At 59.6% G+C, this 18,879-nt stretch overlaps 1 protein-coding gene across 4 annotated transcripts; it reads left to right on the top strand.

Annotated features, from left to right (window-relative positions):
- Window positions 1-5,657: 5,657 nt before the first annotated feature.
- Window positions 5,658-18,374, top strand: IRF5 (interferon regulatory factor 5). 4 transcript variants are annotated; one of them, XM_045855719.1, is made up of 9 exons: window positions 5,658-6,239; window positions 11,894-12,099; window positions 14,769-14,958; window positions 15,346-15,413; window positions 15,904-15,937; window positions 16,116-16,385; window positions 16,640-17,032; window positions 17,122-17,240; window positions 17,535-18,374. In XM_045855719.1, the coding sequence occupies exons 2-9, from the start codon at window positions 11,905-11,907 to the stop codon at window positions 17,763-17,765; spliced, it is 1,500 nt and encodes a 499-aa protein (XP_045711675.1). In that variant the 5' UTR covers window positions 5,658-6,239; window positions 11,894-11,904; the 3' UTR covers window positions 17,766-18,374. The 4 variants fall into 4 exon arrangements, with proteins under 4 accessions (XP_045711675.1, XP_045711674.1, XP_045711673.1 ...); XM_045855718.1 differs by lacking the exon at window positions 5,658-6,239 and adding an exon at window positions 6,370-6,959; XM_045855717.1 differs by lacking the exon at window positions 5,658-6,239 and adding an exon at window positions 7,023-7,335.
- The last annotated feature ends 505 nt before the right edge of the window (window positions 18,375-18,879 follow it).

Here is an 18,879-nt window from a genome sequence, read left to right as displayed (position 1 = left end):
AGTGTGTAGGTCTGGGTTCCAGCCAATGCAGAGTGTGGTGTAACCACCACAAGTAAGACAGAAATCACTCCTCACAACCTCACACTGCTCCTTATGCTCAACCCCTTGCCTGCGCTCTTCTCCCGTCCCATAGTTTCTTGTGCCTGTTCCTAAGCCTGAGGCAGCTGGAGGGTGGGCAGCTGGAGAGTGGGCAGCCTCTCTCAGGGGCTGCAATCGTTCCCTGGGCCCACGGGCCCCCTTTTCTACACAGACCACACCCCCAGGCTAGAGCACAAGGGAGGAGGCCCCAGCAGGCGGCTCCCTCCACCCTCCCAATGGAGGGAAAGAGTGGGATCACGTCAAGGTGGGGGATACTCGGGCGGGGACAGCCCCAGGGAGCTCTGGGCTGCCAGAGTGCGGTGTCTGTGTGCCTTCTGGCTCTGCCTGCCCCAAGGCCTCAGAGAGGACAGCTCTGAGGTCACAGTGAGGCAGCCACCCAGAACCCACAGAAGACAGGCTTTGCCCTGTGGAGCAGCGACTGCGTGTTTGTGTCGCTGTCACTTCTCCCACTGCACGCCCTGCGCTGGGCTCGGCCCCATCCTCGCTGCTGAGGTGCAGTTCTGTGTGGTCGACAGTACAGTGTCAGCTGCGCCCTTTATAAACGGGCTCAGCACGCCGAGGCTCAGAGAGGCTGCAGGGCCTCGCCCAAGTTCTACAGCCAGGACCCGGACGCAGGTCCGTCTGGCCCCACAGCGGTCGCGCGTCACTCCTGGTTTGGTCTGGTTTAGCACCGTGCTTCGTTTCACTGGTTCGCCATGTGCCTCGGGGTGAACTGCCCAACCCTTTTGAACGTCGGTGTCTTCGTCTGTAAAATGACGGTGATACAGACTCCTGCCTGTGTGGCTGTTGCAAGGATAGGATGTGACCCCGGCGTCTGGGGACCAGTAGGTTACCTGTTGCAGTGTTATGGGTTGAATCGTGTTCTCCCAAACTCATATTGCTGAAGTCCTAGCCCCTAGGAATGTCGCATCTTTTGGAAATGCGGTCATTGCAGATGCAATGGGTTAAGATGAAGTCATTAGGGTGGGCCCTAATCCAACACGACAGACGTCCTTGTAAAAAGAGGAAATTTGGCTACAAATACGGCCCAGGGAAAGCCCCATGTGAAGTCGAAGGCAGAGGCCAGGCTGACGCTCCCAGAAGCCAAGGAACACCAGAGCTAATGCTAAAAAGATTACAAGGATGTAGGCTGACTGGGTTGTTCAAGGTCAAGAGGTTAGAAAAGGTCAGCCAGCTGCTTCTTTGTAAGTGGAGATTCTAATAAGGTCCCCTTCATAGTGGCTGGTTGTGGCGATGAAATGTAGTAACGTATGAAAAGTGCTTAGCGGTGTCCAGAAATATTAAGGCCTCATCGGTGTTATCGAGTTGCGTGCGCATCTTCAGTCAGCCCAGCGTGTGGCCCGCCCCCTCGGGACATCACATCCATTTCCAGCGGGGCCTTAGCCAGCATGTCCCTCGGCCTTGAGCTGCAGCCTGGTGGCGACCAGTCCCGGCTCTTCACAGCTCGGGACGGGCTGTTCCTCTGCCAGGCCCCCTGCCCTGCCCTGTCCTTCCTGATCCTCAAACTGCAGAGACAACACAGGGTTGAGCACACTTGCTCTCTAGACCACTGAGTTCCAGGTGGGACCCAGGACCCCTGGGTGCACTGTCCCCTTGCCCAGTCCTTTCGAGCACTCCGGGGCCTGCTGCTGCAAAGCCAAGCCCTCTCTCAGTGAGTCAGGGAGCCATGAGAAGGCCCCCCTTCCTTTCTCCCGTCTAGCCCCAACCTCCCCGTGTTGTCCCCAGACTGGCTGTCAGGCCCGGGGGCCTCCCTGGGGCCTTGGAAGGGCTGCCTCAGGAGAGAAGAAGGAGGGGAGGCTGAGAGCAACAGGGAAGGCCTGGTCCCCAGGCTGACACGGGGCAGCAGGGAGCCTCCAATTACACACGCCCATGCCCACCGGCTCCCACATGGCCCAGTCTGCCCAGCACGGGGCCTGCGTGGGCGTCAGGGTCCCAGCTGGCTCCTGGCTTGGAGACCTGGGAAACGCTGTGATTCCAGGACACAGGCCTGATCAGAAGTCCCCCCAGACTCCCCTCAGTTGAGGTCTCACACCCCCTCTTCCTCGAGAAGGCCCAAGAGAGCAGAGTAGGCCCAGGGCCTGCCAAGGTCTTTTAGTCTCGAGGACCTCTGCTTTCTTGACTTTCTGCCCCTCCCCCTCCCCCTCAGAAGCCACAGGAGCAGCTGAGCAGCGTGAGGGATGCCCCACCCAGAGCTCCCAGGCCTGAACCCCACTGGGTTGTGATGTTGACCCTGGGGTGACTGGCTGGCAGGAACCAAACACCTGTCCCCACTGCTCTGTCTGTGCTCCACCCCCTCCTCCACCACATGCACACATGCACGCACGCACGTGCACACACACACACACCAAATCCTCAACCCAGAACCCGCCCAGCCTGCCCCCCAGGAGGTCAGAGAGGGGCAGCGGGGACACCCTCCTCCCACAGTGAAGTGTTGAGAAGACACGTGGGACTAATGCAATGACCACCCCCCCCGCCATGACGTCATGCCACAGCTACCTACCCCAGGCCCGCTTCCTCCAGAATCCCGAAGCCACTCCTGGAGCTCCCTCTGTCCAAGATGGCTCTGCCACCTTTCTGCCACCCTGAGGCCCAGATATGACCTGAGAAGAGTCCCCTATTCCCTTAAGCTAACCCTGACATCCTGGACAGAATTGAGTCTCCCTCTTTCCCAACTCAGAGCAGCAACAGTCCTATCCCAGGGAGGATCCTGAGCCCTGGTCCTAAGCTGCAGGGGCTTAAGCTGGATCTGGCTGGCGAGCAGTCCAGAGCCGGTGGCCCCCTGCACCCCACATCGAAGACGGGCCAGCCTCCTGCACCTCGATGGGGCCCCTCCCCCTGGGGCAGCACCTACGGACACTGGGCTTCAACCAGGTATGCTTGGGACAAGAGAAGACACTGAGGTCCACAGCAGGATTTCATGGGGACAGGGTGGCCTCTGTCCCCACAAAGCAGGGGCTTGTCCATTCTGACCGCAGGACTCCCCAGGGGGCTGGGCTTTCCAGGTCAGAATTCCTCCTCTTTCTCTCCCCTCTTTGTCCAGGTGTCTCATGTTCCGCAGGAAGTCCTCCGGACAAGCAAGAAGGACAGATGTTCTGGCCCCTTCCGTGACAGAGTCCAGTAGTGAGGAGGGAAGTGGTTTGAGTGAAATGCTGAGCTAAGCAGATTTTCAGAGTATTTGAATCAACCAAGCACAGCTGGTGGGGGCGGGGGTGATAAGGACAGCTAAACAGAGGATGTGAGTGTGGGGAGGATCAGCAGGACCAGTGAAGATTGCACTCAGAAGCAGGGCAGGGGTGAGGCAGTGAGGGGTGGAAGAGGGTGCCGAGGTGCTGAGCTGAGCCAGGAGCAAATCTCAGGGCAAAGTGAGAAGCCTCCACCACAGTCATTGAAAGGCAACCACAAAATTCCAGGATCTGAGAGTTGAAATGAGAAAAAGACACAGAGACTGGCATTTCTGAGCGGTTCTCAGTCTCAGGACCTGCTCCAGTTGGGAGTCTGAGGCCTGGGCAGAAGCTGCGGCAAAGGGTGGGAGCCTGGTTGCAAAGAACCGGGGAGAGGGACGGTGCTGACTGGGAAAGAGAAGGGAGTGGTGTTTGCTCCGAACAGGGCGGAGGAGCAGAGGGCCAGGGCCTGGGACCGGTGAGGGACTCTGCCCAGCTTCCTGGGCCTCGGGCCACAGAGAGGAGCACGCTGCACATTGGGAGAGGTGGGGACAGGAGATCTAGAGACCATGTGATCGTCCTGGCTGAGTAGGGGACTTCCAGGTTGTGCCCTGAAAAGCTCTGAGGAGGCGGCAGTTAGTGAGCAGGGGAGGAAGCCCCAGCTGTGGTGTGCTGGGCACCGATAATAGTACAGCTGCCCTTGTGTGCGTCAGAAAGAGCGTGCACCTTGCAGAAGCCAGGATGGCCGCACAGACCTACCCCAGATCCTGCCAGGCCCCTGCTCAGCCCACCAGGCACCCACCCATTTTGCCACTTACGCACTCACTGCCCACCTGGCTCCACAGAATGGAAGCAGCCCCAGGAGGACGGGGTTGAGACAAAACAGACCTTTTGTTTGCCACTGCATTCTGGAGTGTGGAGGTGCTCACTCACTGAGCAGGTGTCGAATTTAGGCCTTGCGGCCAATCCTTGGCAGCGATGTTGTTGCTCTCACTTTCCAGGTGGGAAATGGGGGTTCCAAGAGCATCTGTGGTTTGTTCAAGGTCACACAAAGCCAGAGCGGTGGAGCCAGGGTGCAACTCAGCCCAGCTGGACTCTAGAACCTAGTATCCGGCCAACAAGTTCCCGGGAAAGGGGGGTATCTGAGGGACAGGGATCCAGACAGCCAGGCCTGAGAGTGTGGGTCCTGGAGGGCGGTTGTGGGCAGAGGGAGCGTCATCTGCTGAGGCCCCCACTGCAGGTCCAGAGCTGGGTGTGTGGGGGTCTTGTCCAGCTGCTCGTGGACCTCCCTGTTCTCTCCCTGACGCTCACACTGGGCTTCTTTCGGTTCCCTTTGGGTGACACAGCTTCCCCCCACTGCGCGCACACACTCACTCACTCACTCACTCGAGCTTCCACTGGAACCAGGCCTCCCACCACACCCTCCAACGGATGCCCCAGCCAGGGGAAGTCCAGGCAGGGGCCACCTCACCACTGGGAGTGAGGGACCCGGACACACATCTCTGTGGAGGCTCCCGGGGCAGTGGAGGCCACATCCCCCCTTCCCCCTGTGCCCCTGGGGGGAACTGGGAGCGAGCCCTCGGGGGTCGGTGTTGCCTCACTTCCCCTTTGCTGTGCTTCACAGAAGGCGGCATCCGGAGGCAAGGGGGCCACTGGGTGTGGAAGATCCTGAGTGGTGCTCTCTGCCCTGGCCCCCTCTCCCTACGCCATGCCTCTGGCCCAGAGTGGTTCTTGGCTCCAGTCCCCCTGGTCCTGGCAAATGAGCCTCAAGCTGAGCAAAGCCCCTGAATAGCCCGAGTCCCTGGAGCCCCGCCAGAGCTGTGAGCGCAGTCACATCCCTCCCCCACCCCCCTTGACAGACAATGCTGAGACCCACAGGACCTGCTGAAGGTCACTTAGCTTGGGCCCAACAGAGCTGGACGGAAGCTCAAGTGTGATGCCCCTTCCTCTACACAAAGCCCCCGCGTGGCTCTTGATGAAATGCGGAGTCTCTAGGGACGTGGGTCTCCCCTGAACAAGGCGGAAGGTGTGTGTGTGTTGGGGGGGGCAGAGTGCAGAATCCTAGTCTTGGCCCCCAAGACTGTGGGGGGGTGGTCGCATTTGACAATAAAAGAAAGCTCTTCCTGACTATGGCTCCAGCTCCATTTTCTAGTCCAATAAAGGGTATTTTCTACGAAGCGTTACTGGCCTCCAGTGCAAATGGTTCTCATTTTGTGGGCTACCACTTTCAATGAAATAGCAGTTTCGTTTTGAAAGAAAAAAATATACAAAACAATCTAATTACCCACTTTTGCTCCATCCACAGGTTAAATGTGCACCTACATGAAAGAGTGAAATACTCAGCAGATACAAACAGTGAAATACAATTACGTTTTATTTCATATTAGGGCTACAAGGAGTGGGGGACACAGAGGGAGAGACGGAGAGAAGCAAACACGCCCACCACGAGGAGGATGATACAGTCCCGGGGTGAAGACCAACAGCCCAGGTTTTCCTCGAGGGAAGGCGAGGGCAGGGCAGGGCAGGGCAGGGGAGGGTGGGAGTTCTGATTCATCAACTGACTAACACCCTGTTTGTTAAAAACTCAGGCACTAAACTTTCAAGGGCAAATAGTACTTTTTGGAACTCATGTATTTTATTTGCTATCTAAAATGTAGTCCTTTAAGTTGAAAATGTCCTTTTAAAACATTTGTATGGCGGATGACTGCAGAAAACCGTGGGAACGGGAGTGGCTCCTGAGTGAGCCGGCTGCAGGGGAAATCAGACGCTCCGACCGTAGATGAGACCAGCGGGGCCAGCTCTGGGGCTCGGGAACCGACCGGGACGGATGCTGTCCCGAGGAGGTGGTGCCGATACAAAACTCGAAGCGAAGAACGTTGCATGACGAGGAACGGCCGTGTGAAGGTTGAGGTCAGCGAGCCAAGCCCATTTGTGGAAGCGAAAAGTGTTCAGAAAGGCAGACGGATGGTCCACGTAGAGGTGCGTGGAGAGGGGGCAGGCGGCTGTGACTCTGACCCCAGAGCCCCCCCCCGCACCCGAGGGGACCAGGGAGGGGGCGCCGGGGCGGGCAGGCGTGGGGCCGAGGATGAGGAAGGGGCAGAGCAGCCTGGGGGTCTCTGTCTGGCGGCACGTGTAGGAGTGTCGGGGTCCCGGTGCTGCCTGCCGCGGGCTGGGGCGACCCTCGAGAGAGGTGCCAGCGCGGGGCGCCAGGGCCCGGGACTCTCTCTCCGTCGGCCCGCCGCCCCGTCCCGGTGGCTCGGCTGGTGGCCTGTGTCCGCAGGGATCCCGAGCCCCGGGAGGGCGCGACCTGGGGCGGCTTCCCGGCCCGCGGGGCGCTGCGCCGGGGCGGGTGGGGGCCCGCGCGTGTCCGGGGGCTGTTCTGCGGCTCCAGATTGCGGAGGGAGCCCCGCCGTCCGTCCGGGCCCCCGCGCTGCCGGCGGCTCCCCGGAGGCTCGGGACCGGAGGGGGAGCCGGCCCGGCCCGATGCTCAGGCCGGGGCCGCGGTCGCCGGGTCAGCGCGGGGCCCCGGGGTGGCTCGGCGGGGCGGGGCGCTGCCCGCGCACCGAGGCTCGGCGCCCCGGCCCGAGGGCGGGGGCGGGCGATGCGGAAGTGCCCGGCCGGCGGGCTGGCGGCGCAGCTGCGGGAGGGCGCAGTCGGCCCCGCCGCCCGGCCGGTGCTCGCGGGCGCAGCCACTGACAGGTAGGTCCCGGCCGCCCGGCGCCTCTCCCCGCGCCCGCAGGGCACCTGCCGGGCGGGGGGGGGACTGGAGCGGGTCGCGGGGGAGGGTTCGCGTCCGGTTCGCGCGGCGCCCGAGCTCAGGTGCGCGCCCAGGGCAGGGCGGCCTCCGCCGTGTCTCCCACGCCCCGGCCAGCGCGGGGCGCCCCGCGGTCTTCGTCCTGCAGGCGTCCGGGGAGCCCCGCGGCCCGGCGGCGACCTCGGCGCCGCTGCCAGAGGCGCCAGCTCTGCGGCCTCTCTCCCTCCGTCTCGCTTCGCCGAGGATGGATGGGGAGCCCCCAGGCGCCCGGCAGGAGCCTGGCCTTGACCTTGGAGCGGCGAGGCCCGATCACCCCTTTCCGTGCGCTCCCCCGGGTGCCCCTGACCATTTCGGGTCAGAGGGTGAGGTTTCAGGGCTTCGCCCTCCCAGGACCGTGGGGCTCACGGCCGGAACTGGAGCGGAGAGCGAGTGGGGAGAGGGTGTCAGGCCGGAGCGCAGGCTTTTGACTTGTGGCGGACGGGAGGAGGCGCTGACCCTCCTCACAGAGGGAACGGTGCGGCGCGGCACCTCTGGGGCTAGTTCCCTCGAACTCAGACACGAAACCATTAAGACTCTCAAAGTGGAGGAAAGAGACTCGTGTGGCAGGGAAACCGCTTAGGAGACGGCGAATACCTGCGCCTGCTCCCCGCGCTGCGGTTTCCGGGCCCTCGGGGCCGCGCGGGGACGGAGGGACTTTCCTGGCCTCGCTGGCAGCCTGGACACGCCGGGCCGGGCGGGGGGAGGACTGGGTAAGCCCCCGCCGAGGAGCGGTCTGAGAGCCAGACCCCGAGCCGGCTCCCCGGGGGCGGCCGCGCCGGCAGCCCTCCGGGGGCGGGACCTGCGAGGGCGGTGGGTCCCGAGCGCAGGGCCTGGCCTGGACTCCCGCGCGCCCAGGGTGGGGATAAAAGACCAGGAGCAGTAGGGGAGGACGCGTGCGGGGCCGATGGAGGAAGCTGCAGGTCCTTGGAGGGGGGGCAGTCGGGCTGGAGGCTGAGTGCCCGACTTCCCCCGAACTACTGGCCCGGGGCGCTGAGGCTCCCAGCAAGTCTAAGGAGGCCCTGGGAAAACACCCTTCCTTATATAAAGTCCCACCTCTGGGGGTTCCCCCTTCACTTCGGCCTTCCCCCACCTCCTTCCCCTGGGAGGAGGCGGAGAGAGGCTTCTTCCCTCTGCATGTGCTGCCCCCAGTCGCCGCTGGTCTCGGAGTGTGGCCAACTCACCTGTGTGTGTGTGTGGGGGGGGTAGGACTTAGGGTCTCACTGGCGTAGGGACAGCCTCCCCGCCCCCCTTCTCCCCTCTCTTCTCCCTGAGCTTGATGCAGGGTTTGCAGCGACAACGTGGAGGTGGCAAGGGGCTTGCTGCTCAGCCTACCATAGAGGGTCCCTGGTGCCCACAGTGTTCCAGGCGCCTCTGACCACTGCCTGCTGGGCCTTCAGGGCCCTGGTGTGTGTTGTGGGGCCTCCCTCATCCCAGAGGGCTCCTGGCCGCCCAGCTAGATGCCCCACTTCTGGGGCCCCCTCAGGTCTTGAGCAGCCCACACCTCTTGTGGTGTTTCCTTGGAGCCCATGCAGGCACTGCAGTCTTTCCTCGCTTGGCAGGGCCCAGATGCCCAAGGCTAGGTCTGGGTGAGGCCGCAGACATTTCGCTCCTGAGAAGGCAGACGCTGCCCTCTGAGGGACAGTCAGGGCTTCCTCCCAGCAGCGGAGAGGACTTGCTGAGGGCGGCTCCACAGCTCCCGGGCTCCCCGGGGAATCTGAGCAACTGCCCCCATCTGGAGGGAAAGTACGGATGGAGCACAAAGACGCTGAAATCCAGAACTCCTGGCATCAGGATGGTGTCAGTGAGACCTAAGCCGCCTCCCCGCAGGAGGAAGCCTCTCTGGGAAGCTGACACTGAACCTGGTCCTGCTGCACCTGGCTGCAGGCAAGACTCCCTGAGGCTGGAGACCCTTCTGCCCTGTGCTGGGCAGGCCCTTCCTTGGTTCTGCTGAACTTATCGTGGGAGGCCCTTTCAATAACCCCTGCCGAGGCTGCCAGAAGGGGCTGTCCCTTTCTGACAAGAGGAACTTCCATACCTTTGTACTGAGCAGCAGTGCTGGGCAGGGCCGGGCAGAGACTCACCCCGACTTCTTCCTCGCCCGTTCTGCTCTCCCAGCTGCACCACCCATGGCACAGCGGCAGGCCAGCTTTCCTCCGTCCACCTTCACTGAGCTGGAATTGCCTGTCACTGGTGGCTCTGGCCCCATATTCCAGACCCAAGGCCTCTGGGGGAGGCGCTGTGAGCCACACTGAATGTACCAGGACCACCAGCAGGCTTAGGCGGTGGGGGCTGGGCTATGGGGTGAGGGACTGAGGATTTGGTCTGGGAGACCCAAATGACAATTTCTCTCCACATCCATCCCTCCCCCAGCTCCCAGTGAGTCAGGTTTCCGAGTTGTCTGGTCTGGCCACTTTCATTTCCCCTGGTGCTGGGTGGAGGCTGGTACAGAAAGGGGAACTGAGCCACTCGTCTTCTGAGGCCTGGGGGCAGCGGTGGGTGCACTCCCACCCTCCCTGGCCCAGCCTGGACCTGGGCACTGCTCAGAGGAGAGGCCGACACATGGGGACACCTTAGCAGGAGGTGGCACTTAGCAGCTGCAACCCAAAAAAGGTACTTGGCAGGGAATTTCAGGGGAAACTGAGGCTCAGTGCTCCAAGGCCGAAGCAGACCTGGAACAGCAGAGGGGAGTCAGCCTCCCGCCCAGGAAGGGCAGGCAAGGCCAGGAAGCCCACTGGGGCTTGAGTGCACCAGGCAGCACCCCGGCCCGGGCGGTCCTGGTGTCATCCTGGTGTGGACGGACACCCTGGTCCCTCTGGGAGCAGTGTTCGCTCAGATATTAAGGACAGCTTTCATCCCCCACCCCACGGAGTGTCCCCCTCACCACCCCGGACACCCCAGTTCCTTCAGCCATTCCTTCCCTGCCTGGCCTGCAGCACAGCCCAGGCAGACTTCCTCGTGGGTCTGGTCTCACTCTCTCCGATCAGGGGAGGGTCCTGGAGAAAGCAGGGCTGGTGGGGGCAGGCGGCGGGGGAGCAGACCACTTCTAGCATCTGCCGTGTGTCAGTTGGCTGGTGTTCTTAAGTCCTACTTTGGTCCAGTGAGGGGCAGGGTTCTGGGCTGGGGGCAGCATGTGGAAGAAGGGCAAAGCAGGAGATAGCCCTGCCCTTGAGGAGGTGGCCCACGCAGCTGGAAAGTAAACAAGATGGGTGGGGGGGTGGTGGTGCAAGGCTGAGTAAGAGCCCCAGACCACTCATCTCAGCAAGCAGAGTTCGGGGCCACCCATGGTGCCATGGAGAGTGGAGTGTGAGAGTCAGTGTGCCCACCCCACAAGGGCAAGTGTTGGCACCTATCTGCCTGTCACCCTAGTTCTAGGGGGACTGGCCTCTGGGAATGCCACTCTCCCAACCCCATGCCAGCCTCATCGCCACCACCCCACTCCTTCACTGATGGAGGGTCTTCTGAGGGGATGGAGGTACCCAGGGTGTGGGAGAGAACCACGGCCCGGGGCCAGTGCGTGCCCTCGTACACACCCATCTACTTGTTTGTGCTCAGAAACCAGAGCCCCGTCGGAGGCCGCCTGGTTTCTCATCCTGTTTGGCCCTCTGTTCCTTATTTGCTGAGTGACAGCCTCCCCTCTGAGTCTCGAAAGTGGCTCAGGCCTTTCTGCCTCTGAATCTGTGCTCACAGGTTAAGGGCAAGGGCAGGAGAGACACCACCCAGGGTGAAGGGGGGCAAGAGGGGGCTCAGGACAGTGAAGAGAAGGTTCAGGTCCTGAGTCGGGAGAGGGGCTGGCAGGTGCAGGGGAGGAGGTGTGGGCTCCATGTGGCCAGCTGTCCTGTGACCGGGGAAGCAGAGACTGGCCCAGGGAGGTGGCCCTGGCCCCCCTCGGGCAGACACTAGACCTTAGCCCTGTAGCTCCCAACGCTCTGGGCAGCACGGGGCCTGGCAAACATTGGGTGCTTACTAATTGCTGAATGAATGCATGGTCTGGAGGGGAGGAGCCAGTCTAGGAAGTCGGTGGCTTTCCAAGGACAGGATCTAAGTCTGGTGACAGCTGTCCTGATGATGCAGGAGGTAGACCGAGGAGGCTGATGGGACTTCTCACAAGATGTCCAGGCCAGGGGGAGGGGGCAGGGGGGAGGGGGGCGCCTGATCCCTGAGGGAAACTGAGGGAGAAAGGAAGCTCTGAGGACTGGGTGTGGAAACCCTCCCTCCATCTGCAGGTTGGCTAGTTCCTGGGCCAGGTTTCCTAGAAGGCAGTGCAGTGAGGGAGGGGGAGGGAGGGGGAGCAGGGTGGGGCAGGGCGAATGCTGAGCAAGGATGCGGAGTCAGCTGGAGGCTGGCCTCTGCCTGACACCCCGGGAGCCCTGGAGCGCAGGGACCAGTCTATTTGTCCCGTGTGTCAGTCACTCACTGGCTGTGGGCTGTCTCCCGAGGGCAGGGGTGGGCCTAGCCTGGAGTGTGGCGACCAGGAAGGGCAGGTTCGGAGATGGGCAGCCCTTTGCCTCCATGCTGTGCCAGCCTCACGGCAGCTGGGGGAGTGATGCCCTGTCTGGTGAAGGGCGTCTGGGTGGGGCGCGCACTACAGGGTAAACCCTCCCTCCCTTGCCCCCAAACACAGCACAGGTGCGAGGACCCTTTGACAAGAGAGCTGACGGTCGGGAAGGGAATTGGCCGTGAGCACCTGGATGGACTGGAGAGACTGCAGCCCCAGGGCTGGGAGGAAGGGGAAGTGCCAAGGGCCATGGCTGGGTCCCCTGAGTGCCCCAGGCCCCTCTGCCGCGGAGTGGTCAGCAGCAAAGGGGCTGACTGATGCTCCCCCTCTGGCTTTCTCCTGCAGACCCCTTTGCCATGAACCAGCCTGCCCCTGGGGCCCTGCCTCCGCCCCGCCGTGTGCGGCTGAAGCCCTGGCTGGTGGCCCAGGTGAACAGCTGCCAGTACCCAGGGCTCCGCTGGGTCAATGGCGAAAGGAAATGGTTTTACATCCCTTGGCGCCATGCCACGAGGCATGGCCCCAGCCAGGATGGGGACAACACCATCTTTAAGGTAAGCCCCGGACGGGGGACACAGCATGGGCTCCCGAGGCACCACCCCCAGAACAGGGGCCCCCACTATACCTCAAGCTGGCTGCTCACCCAGCTGCCTTGCCGAAGGTGACCCCGGGCCTGGACTATGGGGACACAGGTGTAACCACAGGGGATGCCTTTTCTATCCGATCCCCACAGCAAGGTGGGGACTGGCAGGCCCCCAGGAGGCTGCCCTGTAACTCCTCCTCCTCTTCCTCCGCTTGTCCTTGTCTCATTCTCATGACACATGAGCACAGATGTCAGTGCGCATGTTGGTGAGTGCGCACGCTAAGACAACAGACAACAGTGCGGTTGGAACATCAGGAGGTAACTCTATTTTTTGTGCATATTTTCAGGTTCTGCACAAGTGCATATACGAAATGCAAACGTCGAATCAGGCTATATGTTGTTTTGTAACCTGCGTTTTTCATCCCAAAATCAGCACTGGTTTTTCTCTCCCACATGTGCCTCGTCACTCTCTGACCACGGAAGATTCCCTTGGAGGGTTTAGCACAGTGAAGTCCCCAGTCCCAGTGGTCAGACTCTTCAGGTCACTTCAGTGTTTTGGGGTCGAGGACCACACTGCCAGGCGCGTCCTCTACGCCCGCACCCTCTGTGCATCTTCAGTGCTGTTCTTCGGAGTTGGCTCCTAGAGTTCAACATTGCTGCAGCACAGAGAATGCTTATTTTTATTTTTCTTCATTTATTTTAAATATTTTATTTACTTATTTTTAGAGAAAGGAGAAGGGAAGGAGAAAGAGAGGGAGAGAAACATCAGTGTGTGGTTGCCCCTCACGTGCCCCCAGCTGGGGACCTGGCCTATAACCCAGGCGTGTGCCCTGACTGGGAATTGAACTGGCAGCCTTTTGGTTCTCGGCCCACACTCAATCCACTGAGCTACACCAGCCAGGGGTCAAGGTTCTTTTCAAACCCATTTCATATTTTTGAATAGTATAAAAAAGTGTACAGTGGTTTACAGCAAAAAGTCTCCCTCCCACCCCTGTCCTCAGCCACCCACCCCCTCCCTAAAGGCAATTATTATTATTGGTTTCTTGTTTGTCCTTCCTAAAAGATTTTTGTGTATATGTGAGATCTGTCTAGAAGGTATCCTGCCATGTACTATGAAAAGTAGAGACATTTATTGAAGAAAATACAAGATACAAAAAACGTTGTACGTAGGACAATGGCACCTTAGTCCCCTTCAAAGTTGGCACCTTATTCCCCTTCAAAGTAGGCACCTTGGGGCCTCACACAGGTCTCTCCACTGCCAATCAGCTGCCCCGTTGTATTTTCCTGAATCTCATCAACGGTCTGAAATCTCTTCCCTTCCAAAGGTGATTTTAGTTTTGGGAAAAGCCAGAAGTCACCGGGCACCAAATCTGGGCTGCAGGGGGGCTGAGTCAACTGGGTGACTTGATGTTTTGCAAAAAAAAAAAAACTCTGCATGAGACGTGATGCATGAGCAGGCATGTTGTTGTGATGAAGCTGCCAATCACCAGTTGCCCACAGCTGCAGCCATCTGAATCATTTGAATAGCTTCTGTGTTGGAATGTTCAGGCTTAGCAAAATCTGATGCAGATTCATTGCTCTACTCACTCTGTCATTTTGAATGTGACGACCACACAGTGCACATGCTCACTGAACAGCATCTACTGCCCCCACTGACCAGTACAGTGAAGTCATCATTGTTCACACAGGTGCATTCTAGTGCATGCTCCTTGGCTGCCAGTTTCCACAGGTCTCACACAAACTGCTTTTTATATTACCAGTGGCTGGACTTCTTCCGGACAGACCTCATACAAGCAATTATGTATTTATCTTCCCCCGACTTTTCACAAGATGATAGACATATTTGTACAGCAAACATGCACATTCCCCTGCACCTCGTGACCTTGACGATCGCCACATGTCAGTATGGCAACCTCTTCCTCCTTGGCCCCCTTGCTGCCCAGTGTTCCATAGCTGGCATTGCCCAAAACGTAACCAGACCTCGCTCATGGGCATTTAGATTATTTTGGGTCTTTCACTTTTACAAACTGTGCTGCAATGAATAATCTTGTGTTTGAAGAATTTTTGTGTGGATACTTCTGTGTCTGTAGGATAAATTCCTTTAGTTGAATGGCTGGGTTAAAAGGTAGAAGCATTTGTAATCAGTCAAAGTGCTCTCCAAAATAACGACACAGAGCACAGAGCAACTCACGGGCACAGAGCCCACGCTAAGCACAGGCACAGTTGGTGCAGAGGGTTTCATGGGCCCTGATCATGTCTTCACGGCCACCGTAAGAGGGTGGGTACTGTGATGAGGAGACAAAGCAAAGAAAGACAGAGTGACGTGCTGCTGGCACACAACCGGTGGGTGGCAGCTTCCGGTCCAAACCCAGTCCCACGCCAGACCCCATGCTGTTACCACTTCTTAGAGATTGTATCTGTGTACCCTGGGGCAGTGAATCAATGCCTTTCAAAACACTTCGATTTCCTTCAGCTTGTTGGAGCCCTGAGGGCTGGGGAGGCCTGGCACCCCATGTCCCACCTTGCAGAGGGGCAATGAAGGTCTCCCCGCACAGCCACAATCCCCATTGGCCAAGAGGGGCCAGGCTTAGTTGAGGGCTGAGGTTCTCTCTGATTGCCTGCCTTCTCTTCCCGCCCCAGGCCTGGGCCACGGAGACGGGGAAGTACACGGAGGGGGTGGACGAGGCTGATCCAGCCAAGTGGAAGGCCAACCTGCGCTGTGCCCTGAACAAGAGCCGTGACTTCCGCCTCATCTATGATGGGCCCCGGGACATGCCGCCTCAGCCCTACAAGATCTACGAGGTCTGCTCCAACGGCCCCACTCCTGCAGGTATCATGCCCGACCCTGCACGGGCCACCTAGGGGGCTGTGCAGGAAGGCCCAGGGCCCTTCTCCGTGCAGTGGTCCAGCTCACGCTACTGGGTCGTAACACCCGGGGCTTCCGGGGTCGCCTGAGATGGCTTTGGCATGGAACAGGGCCCTGGTGTGTCTTCCCCAGCCAGCCCTTGTTCTTGGCTCTAGGTGGCCCAGGGAGCTGAGTGTCATGGGGTCAGGGAGGTTCCTACTGATTCCTGATGGCTGTGCACTCTTCACCTCACTGGGCAGCTCCGGGCAGGGGAGGAGCCACAGCAGGAGCTGCCGCGTGGGCCCCGTGGCTTCCCTCCTCCTCTCCCACTGACTTCCTTCCTGTCTCTCTTTTCTGTCCCTCCACCTGCAGAGCCACAGCCCACTGAGGATTACGTTTGTGGCGCAGGAGAGGAGGAGGAGGACGATGACGACGACGAGGTGAGTGGGGGCGTTCTCCCAGCGTCTGCCTGCCCTGCCGCGGTGGGCCTGGTGGGGGCGCTCTGCTGTCCTCCCGCTCCTACCACCTGGCAGCCGCACTCCTCTGGAACCTGCTGCTCTTCCTGCAGCTCCACTGTAAGGTTCTTCTCTGGGATTCTGAGCATAGAAACAAGGTCACCACCTTGAACCCCCTGGAGCTTCGTGGGTACAAAGTGTGCTCGCATGCTGCCCGACTGGCCCTCACAGCAGTTGCTCAGCAGGTGCTATACCTGTTCAGAAGGCAGATGTGGAAGCTGAGGCGCTGAGGGCTCACTCTCCGGCCTGGGGCAGCAGAGCTGGGGCTGGGGGCAGGGTCTGGCCTCGGCTAAGCCGAAGCCCAGGGAATTGCCTTGTGGTTCTCATGTTATTTCTTTAGCATCAGATCAGTTTAATGACCTGTCCTCCCTTCTCTCTGGCCTCTTCCCTCCTCCTTTCTGTGTCTCCGTTGCAGCTCCAGAGGATGTTACCAAGCCTGAGCCTCACAGGTGGGGCTAGGAGGTGGTGTGGTTGGGGGCCTAATATAAGGAGGAGCTGAAGGTACCCTCGGTACCTGGGTGGGGAGGGAAGGGGGGTTGGGGGCAGGCACAGGGCTGGGACTGGGTGGGCCTGGGAGGCAGTTTCTAGGAGTGGCATTAGAGCTCTGTCCACCCCCATCTTCTGCAGAAGCAGTGCAGCCTGGGCCCCCCATGGCACCCTATTCTTTACCCAAAGAGGATGTCAAGTGGCCGCCCACTCTCCAGCAGCCCGTGGGGCTGGGCCCCCCTGCTCCAGACCCCTGCCTCCTGGGCTCTGCCCCTGGGGACCCTGCTGCCTTTGGGGAGCTTCTCCCTGAGGTCCTGCCGAGCCTGCAGCCTGGGCCCCTGGCTGACAGCCTGCCACCCCAAGGCGAGCAACTCCTGCCCGACCTGCTGATCAGCCCCCACATGCTGCCCCGTAAGTAAGGAGCCTCGGGCAGGAGGGCTGGGCCAGGTCAAGCGGGGCCGGGGGTCAGTTTGCCAGGAGGTTGGAGGGTGGCGAAGAAAAGAACAAAGATGCTCATGCCAGTCCCTCCTGGCGGGGTGGTGGTGGTGGAAGTAAGTGGGAGAGATGACAAGATGACCCAGACACTGGGCAGAGAAAGTTGTGGGCTGCAGAACAGGGAGGGGCGGGGCTCACGGACCTGGTGGTCCCGTCCCTCTGCCCCACAGTCACCGACCTGGAGATCAAGTTCCAGTACCGGGGGCGGCCACCCCGTGCCCTCACCATCAGCAACCCTCACGGCTGCCGGCTCTTCTACAGTCAGCTGCAGGCCACCCAGGAGCAGGTGGAGCTCTTCGGGCCCGTGAGTCTGGAGCAAGTGCGTTTCCCCAGCCCCGAGGACATCCCCAGTGACAAGCAGCGCTTCTACACAAACCAGCTGCTGGATGTCCTGGACCGCGGGCTCATCCTCCAGCTGCAAGGCCAGGATCTCTATGCCATCCGCCTGTGCCAATGCAAGGTGTTCTGGAGTGGGCCCTGCGCCTCCACTAATGGCTCGCACCCCAACCCCATCCAGCGGGAGGTCAAGACCAAGCTCTTCAGCCTGGAGCATTTTCTCAACGGTGAGGGCCCCACATCATGTTCCTCCCGGCCGCCTCTTGTCCAGGCGCACAGTTCTAGCCTCTGACTAACGGTCTTGTTCTCTCTGCAGAGCTCATCCTGTTCCAGAAGGGCCAGACCAACACCCCACCACCATTTGAAATCTTTTTCTGTTTTGGAGAGGAGTGGCCTGACCACAAACCCCGAGAGAAGAAGCTCATCACTGTACAGGTATGTTCCCCCCACCCACCCCGCCAACTCTGTTTTAGCTTAAATATTGGGGAATCCCAAGGCAAGCCCTTGCCCCACAGTGGAGGCTCGGGGCTCTCTGGGCAGTTTGAACTTGGCAGTTAGTGGTAATCAAGGCCCAGAGCTCCCCACACATAAGTAGCCTTCTTATGTAGCAGAAATTGGTGCCCCTGCCCCGATGGATGCGGTCCACCACCTGCCCCCTGGTAGATGTCCTCCAGCACAGCTGGACTTGACAGCCCCATCAAGGTTCTCGCTGTTCTCTTTGCTCCCCAGGTGGTGCCCGTAGCGGCTCGATTGCTGCTGGAAATGTTCTCAGGGGAGCTCTCCTGGTCGGCCGATAGTATACGGCTACAGATCTCAAACCCAGACCTCAAAGATCGCATGGTGGAGCAGTTTAAGGAGCTCCACCACATCTGGCAGTCCCAGCAGCAGATGCAGCCTGTGGCCCAGGCCCCTCCTGCTGGCCAGGGGCCCTGGCCAATGCACCCAGTTGGCATGCAGTGAGGCTGCATACAGTGACTGCAGCAGGCTTCCTGGGAGGCTATGTGGACTGTTGTGGAGGTGTGATGGCCCTGCTGGGCACCTGCCTGGCGGCAGGGTCTTATCTCTGGGTCTCCTGGAAGCAGATTTGGGCCAAGGGGACAGGAGAGGAGCCCAAGTTCCAGATTCTCCCTGCAGAAGCTGAGGGAGGCTGGGAGCCAGGTCTGCTTTGGGGGCTCTGTCTTCTGGACATGCCTCTCTGCTAGCTCCGGTTTGCTGGCTCTGAAGGAATTCAGCCGTCAACACCAGTGAGCAGGAAGGGCTTCCCAGGATGCCGGGGCCTAACTGTATAGAGGAAGTGGTCCCAGAGTGCCCCCATTTCCTCTGGCAGAAAGCCTCAAGTCCTGTGGCAGGTTCCCCTGGTGGGGCCTCCGCAGGGCATGGGCCTGATTTGGGGGTTCCCTAGTTTAAGCCTCACTTCCTCATCTTTCTCCTTTCTGAGACAGATTTGAGCACTTAGGTATTGCACCAGATACTTAAGGCTGACAGCTACCTCCTTTCTTGTGAATCCAAGAACCTGAGGTAGAAAGTGGAATTTTATGTATTTTTGGATTAATAAATGTTAAAAACACACTTCCAGCTGTTTCTTGACTTTTTCCAGCACTTGTTTCCATGCCGTTCTAAAAGACCCTATTTCTGATACCAGCTGGCCCTCTGTCCCCAGCACCTGCTCCCCACTGCTGGGGCTGCGGGCACAGGGAGGACCTGCCTTCCAGGTCGGTGAGTCAGTGAGCCCTCAACACGCCCCAGGCTGGCTGCTTTCCAGGAGGAAGCTGGCTAAAGCAAGGGTGTGGATTTTTAAATGGGCGCAGAATCTACAATCCTGTCCAAATAAATTTTCCCATAAGAAATGGTGAAAAAGGTCTGGTATTTCAGCTACATGTAGGGCCACGACAATGTCGTCCTCATGTATAAATCATGTGCTATTTATCTAGTAGGACAATGCATGCAAACTGGTAGCTCCTTATTTGAATATGGCTCATAGATGTGCTTTTCTGGCCTAAACAATTGTGTTGTCATTCATCTTTTTGTTATGGAGGATTTCACACATTTGTCAAAGTTGAGAGACTGGTATGAT

Source organism: Phyllostomus hastatus, unplaced genomic scaffold (assembly GCF_019186645.2).
Source record: "Phyllostomus hastatus isolate PE091 unplaced genomic scaffold, TTU_PhHast_1.1 phas_scaffold_114, whole genome shotgun sequence".
NCBI lineage: Eukaryota > Metazoa > Chordata > Mammalia > Chiroptera > Phyllostomidae > Phyllostomus > Phyllostomus hastatus.
Note: the sequence above shows the minus strand (reverse complement) of the source record. Positions and strands in the feature narration are given on the sequence as shown.

Excerpts from the sequence above, each read along its gene's own strand:
- IRF5 (XM_045855717.1), top strand. The coding sequence starts at position 7,263 with ATGGGGAGCCCCCAGGCGCCCGGCAGGAGCCTGGCCTTGACCTTGGAG. Across the intron at positions 7,336-11,893 it reads AGGCCCGATCACCCCTTTCC|ACCCCTTTGCCATGAACCAG; the intron begins GTGCGCTCCCCC and ends TTTCTCCTGCAG. Across the intron at positions 14,959-15,345 it reads CAACGGCCCCACTCCTGCAG|AGCCACAGCCCACTGAGGAT; the intron begins GTATCATGCCCG and ends CTCCACCTGCAG.